Genomic DNA, 6000 nt, shown 5'->3' with positions numbered 1-6000 from the left:
TCAGCTGGGCACTCTATTCTCTCCATGTATTAAATTTACATGGAGAGCTGCATCTGTTAAAGGGCTGATTAGCTATATGCCAACTGAGAGGAGTTCATTAAATTATCTTCATGGCTAGGGTCACTTGATCATAGTATCCTCACTCCAGATAGCAATTCTTTTTTTTTTTTTTGTTTTTTGTCTTTTTGAGACAGGGTCTTGCTATGCAGTTCAGGCTGGCCTTGAGCTCACTTTGTAGCCCAAGCTGGTCTCGAACTCACAACAATCCTCTTGCCTGAGCCCCCCGAGTGCTGGAATTACAGGTGTGTACCACCAGGCCCAGCCAGATATCAATTCTTGATAGGTCCTTTTCCCCTAAACATTCTGGGAGATAATAAGAGTTTTATTTTGCAGGATCCCTGAGTCTTACCATACTAAATTTTGTGGGTTATGCTCATATAACCATTTATATAATCCTGGGGTATACTGCCTCAAATCAGTAGTCTTGCTTTCAAGCCCTGGCTTTTCATACTTGCACTAAGATGTCACCTGTTCCTACTGCTCTTATCCCTCATCAGTTAATCAGATTTTGGATCATCTCCTTGTAGTATATTCCTCCGAGTTCTAGGTGGAAACTCACTGCATTCTCATGTACTTACTGTAACAGGAGTAAATAAATAAGACAATTATTTTCTAAGTTAAATTAAATTCACATCCTTATAATGTGGGTGGGAGGGTCAGTAATGGTGCCTATATAGTAGTGAGTGAGCAGTGAATCTAATACTGGATGCCTTGAATACTTGACAATGAGTAGTTTGTGAAGAACAGAAATTTATTTCTTATAGGATTGGAGGTTGGGCAATCCAAAATGGAGGTGTTGGCCTCTGTTGAGAATCTTTTCACTGTATCCGATGGCAAAAGGTAGAAGGCAAGAGAAGGCAAGGCTGAGAGGGGACCAAACCCATTTTGCAACATACCATTCTTCAATTGCTATCCTACTCCCACAGCGAGGGCCCTTGTGACCTATTACCTCTTACTAGGCCCAGCTTCCAACTGTTGCATGGGCAGTTGAGTTTCTGTTACACAAATTTTTGAGGACACATTCAAATCATAGCACTGGAAAAGAGAGTTGTTCAGTCTTTGCAGAGGTAAAAGGCCTGCGAGGCCATTGCCTGGATTGCAATGAAGGGCGAGATGACATCATTGTATATTACAGATGCTCATCACAGTCTGTCTTCATTTCCTGTACAGGCTGGCTATTTGAAGAGGCTAGAACCAAGAAAATGACCTATAAGTATCTATCATTCAAGTCAGAATAACTTTTTATCTTAAGTGTTTAAGGATGATTTTTGAGGGGTGGGAGTGTAGGGAATTTTATGCTATTGCTTGCATATATAATCAAAGATCCATAAGCCCCTTATTTTATAAGTAGCTACAAAATCTAAATCATATCTATTTTAATCTCCTTGCTAGAGGTTCTTGAGTCTTTAACAGTGAAAAACAAGTTTACTCCATTTTGGGCCCTTGCTTGTATTTTAATTAGTGGAATGCACAAATGATAAAAGATATGCAAAAAAAGGAAATATGTGACCACACTATAATTTCTGCATGAATTATCAGTTGCCAAGGAAGCTAGAAGTGGCTGGAAAAGCATGGTAGGTCAGCAGTCAATCTTGGGAGAAAATAGGGCTTTATTTTCCCCATTTGACAGATCTGTGCTTCCCTGTACTTCAACAAAATCCCATGTTTCGTGTTTTCACCACAAAATAAGTACATCTGAGCACTGCGCCATTAAATATGGAAATGCTCTCTGCAATAGGAAACTATAAGAGCAACCATTTATTTAAGCAAGAACAACCTGTTTAATTCCAGGCATAGAGAGAAGTCTAGCTTTATTTTTCTGCTGTATGATCTTGTAATCCTCTCGCTTTCTTCCTAAGTCTTAGGTGATCACATAAATTAGTCAAAACTTCAGTAGCCTTTTTGGATTGTTTTACATCCATAAATGGCTGGATAAAGGAAATGAGACCTTACCACGTTTACTTCTGAATTTTCATCATTGCTAGTCTTCATCAGTAGATATTCCTGTTTTCTACAAAAAACCACAAAATATTCTCTTGGCAAACGTTCAAATTCTCCCTTATTCCTATCTCGGTATAATTACGTTATGAGAAATACCTTCCTTGCTTCCCCTTTCATGTTTTCATCCCAACAAACAGCATTCAAATGCATTCAGTGTGGAAACATGTCAGGAGAAGCAGCAGTGAATTCTCATGATTGATTCAGGTTCTCCAACAAGGAAAATAAACCCAGTTTGAGCAGACTAGCAGTTCTTGGCATTTTAGAGCTGTTGGTTTTATATCCACCCATGGCTAACAGTGGAAAAGTCATGGCCAAGGAGGGCCCCAGAGTGGTGGCTGGGGAATTGGAGGCAAAATACCTCAAAGAAGGCTCCCCTTCTAGGCCTTGATAAATCTGCTGCCTCCTTTAGTTTTACTCTTCTTTATTGGTTATACAGGTTAAGGTGTTTTACTTTGGCAGACCTATATGTGGACATGACACCTTTTTCCTCATCTTTACCCTCCTTGCTGCCCTGCCCTCTGCCAGCTTTACATTTTGGAGAAGGGTTTCAATGGATATGAGCAAAATATATTATACACATTGAAATTAGGGTCTTTTGTGTGTATCCTGGATTCAGGACATTTTAAAATTATAAAAAAGAGCATCCTAAAAAAACCATATGTATCATATGAAGCTGCAGCCAGGGACCTAGAGGTAGGCCAGGTTTTGTGGCACTTATACAACGACTCTATATGTTTTTCATGGAGGTTTTATTAACTAGTCAGTATCCTAACAATATTTGCCTATGTCTACTGACTGCCCCTCCAGAACCGTAATTTATTTGCTTTCTGACAAGCAGCTTGCTAGGTTGGCCTCTATCAGCAGGACATCTGTTCCTTTGGCCCCTAAATGGGTTGAAGATCAGAGAGAGAGAAAAGTATTTATGCTCCAAGCTCCTCCACTGAAAAGTGGCCTTGGTCTGGCTGTGCCCTTTGGCTGAAGTCACTCTCCTACAAATCAGTGATTTCACGTGACTCCCTCCCTCCAGGTTTTGGGAACTACTACCCACCCCCTCCTCCGGCACATCCTTGCTTGCTCTCCTGTGCTCATTTTGTCGTTTTAACTGTGCACTATGTTTCCCACTGAGACTTGACTGTGGAGAATTCCAATATAGAAACTGTGCAGTTGGGCAGTGTGTGGTAGCCCCTCTCCCATAACTTGAATCTAGTACCATCATTACATTAGGATTATCATTATAATAGGTCAGGCATTCTGGGGGGTGGGACAAGCTAAACTGCCTGTGATCTACCTCCTGTGATTACTTCTGGCCAGCCAAGGGACCGGAATAGCAAGGGAGAAGAGCAGCCTGCCTATTCGCGTAGAACTGATGCTGCTGTTGGAACCTAATTCTCTCATGATTTTGTCACTGGCCAGGGTTCCTAACCACAGAAAAGACCAAAGTCAAAAAGGGCTGGTTCTGGAGCCTGCCCAGGCCTATAACCATTGTCTGCCCTCCTTTAGAAGGCCCTCTAGGACAGAGTCCCCATATTGGTTTCCCACAGGGTTCTTGCTCAATTCATACAAAATGCCAGCAGCTGTTCAGCTCTCTTAGTGTTAGTGTATCTCCTTGCCACTCGGACCCAACAGTAGGTCTTGGGAACTCTCCGGTTACCAGAGATGGTGACTGCCAGCTATTCTTTGTTGCCTTCTGTCATTCTCAGTTCCCAGTGGCCTTCAGTGTTACCGGCCCTGGCTGCTGGCTTCTTTCAGCACCAGCTGATGTTACCAGCTCCTGGTGTTCCGGATCAGCACGCTCGACTCCAGATACAAGTGTGAATAGGTCAGAATATACTATCTACAAGAGACTTTGCTAGGATTTATGCTGCAGCCTATGTGGGAACAGCACAACAGCCAAACCCATTAAAGGGGTCTGGGGAGGTTGCTTATAAAGCAAACATGGTGAGCTCTCACTCACACAGCCTCAGACTTTCTGCTTCATCACAGGTAAGGGAGAGGAACCTCACAGATCTGATGGAGGAAGGCTGCAGAGGGACAGAATCATCCAGAGAGGCTCCAGGGTACAGTCATCTGGGAAGGGTCCATGACTGAAGCCTGGTCCAGCCACAGCAAGGATCTCCCAGAGCAGCTGTGAGCTGCGATTGTCTGCAAGGCATTTGGGGTAGCCATACAATCAAAGTACCTGTCGGGCAGTATCGGGCCCTTTTCAACTTGCCTCAGTTTCTCTATTACCAAAATCCTCTAACTTTAGTGCAGGTGGTAGGAAAATATCAATGCAAGGAATTCATGGAAGAGACATGGGATCTGCCTCAACCTCCCAGGACACCCAAGGCCTCTCAGGAGGATGTTGGAATGAGGGAAAGTTTCTGCGGGCTTAGGCCTACCAGTTAGTGGGAGGCCTCGGGTAGTGCTTGTAAATCTGCTTTGCAATTCTGCTTAGCACTTGAGTGAACTTCCTGGGTTCCTGTTTTCTGCAGTGTGGAAATAAAACGTGGAGATGAACTAGACCTGAATTTCATCTGGATCTCTCAAATGCTGTTCATTAATGCGGAGTTTGCAGGGAGGATTGTGACCATAGCATCAGAAGGTATAATTTTAAATTACTGTAATGCAAGTTAGTTACACAAAATTTAGGAAAAATTAATTTAACAAGGATTAAAATAAAATGAGTTGCAAAAATACTGCATTTTTGGAAAGCACCAAGCTATGTGAATAAGCTCAGGGCAGGAGAAAAGAAAGCCCGAATCAAAGGAGCCAACTGGGTGAGGTACAGAGACCAACACAACTCGTGGTCAGATTATCAAACACAACTTTTTAAAGTTTTCTTCTTATTTCTTCCCAGCTATCTTTCAGTGAAAGATGATCATCCCATCATACATGTACTGCAAAATTAGTTTTTAAAATTCCCTATAAATTTCAATTAAATAATCAGTTCTCTTATGAAAATAGTAAAAAAAAAAAAAGGAAATGATAATATGCTGCAGTGAATGTGCTTGTTAACGCTTGGTGAGCCTCTTGATCATTTTCTCAGGATACATTTTTGTTAGTAGGATACTAAAGTGAAAATGTAAAAGCATTTTAAAGAATAAGTTTAAAAATGACTCCATAAAAGTAAGATGTATTTGTATGTGCAATCAGCAGGGTATGTGTTTCAATGTCATCTCTGATATGCAGGACATGCAATACTCAGGGCGGAGCCAAAGTCGCCATATTACCTCCATAAACGGGGTATCTTCTCCATCTATGACGGAAGTTCACTATCAAGGTCAGGATCACTGCCCAAACACCCAAAGCCACCAGAGCAGGTATTATCCAGGAAGATTTTCCTTGGCTTGGTTCTACACAAAATAAAGAAAGTTTGTGGACTGGAAGAAAATTTACCAAATAAGAAAAGAGAAGGGTGGGAATAGATGGGTGGAGGTGGTTTATGTTCACTATTTTTAACATTAATTATTTTTGCATTCCAGATGGGAGGCAGAATTCATAAGAAAATTCTGTACTTAATAAATTGGCACTTTAAAGATAAAGTCAAAACTCCAAGGTAATGGGAGAATTTGCCACAAGGATAAAGACTTCCCCAGTCTCAGTGTCTGTTATGGGAAACCTGCAGACAGTGTGACATGAACCAATTTAGGGTTGGATGGAGGTGATGGTTGAAAGAGCAAGGAGTCTAAAAACGTGGACAGCAGTGAGGTGGTTATGGATTTGAAATTTCTATTTTATATTATAATCAGGGAATTAGCACATTTTTTACAAAGGATAATTGGAACTGCAAACTATCGTTGGCTCAGGGCCCATGAGAGAAGGGTGCCATCCACCCTTGGTGTGGAGGAGACAGTGTTCTAGGGAGACAGTGACATGAAGTTCAGAGGTAACAGTAGAAGCAACAGATGGCCTCTGGATTAATAGACAGTGCTTGCAGATTCTCAGGAAAAACTAGAG

General features: G+C 41.7%; 1 protein-coding gene across 2 annotated transcripts in view; it reads right to left on the bottom strand.

Annotated features, from left to right (window-relative positions):
* Positions 1-255: 255 nt before the first annotated feature.
* Hhla2 (HERV-H LTR-associating 2) overlaps positions 256-6000 on the bottom strand; it is a 63262-nt gene continuing 57517 nt past the window's right edge. Inside the window, exons 6-8 of one of the 2 annotated variants that reach the window (XM_013515059.1) lie at positions 5274-5396; positions 2014-2071; positions 256-1248 (exon numbers count right to left, since the gene is read on the bottom strand). In XM_013515059.1, coding sequence (XP_013370513.1) covers positions 2052-2071; positions 5274-5396 — 143 coding nt within the window. In that variant the 3' untranslated portion in view covers positions 256-1248; positions 2014-2051. Of the gene's footprint in view, positions 1249-1868; positions 1921-2013; positions 2072-5273; positions 5397-6000 lie in introns of those variants that run through there. The other variant, XM_013515060.1, reaches the window with a different exon arrangement.

Source organism: Chinchilla lanigera, unplaced genomic scaffold (assembly GCF_000276665.1).
Source record: "Chinchilla lanigera isolate Chin_1 unplaced genomic scaffold, ChiLan1.0 scaffold00026, whole genome shotgun sequence".
In the NCBI taxonomy this organism is placed as follows: Eukaryota; Metazoa; Chordata; class Mammalia; order Rodentia; family Chinchillidae; genus Chinchilla; species Chinchilla lanigera.
Note: the sequence above shows the minus strand (reverse complement) of the source record. Positions and strands in the feature narration are given on the sequence as shown.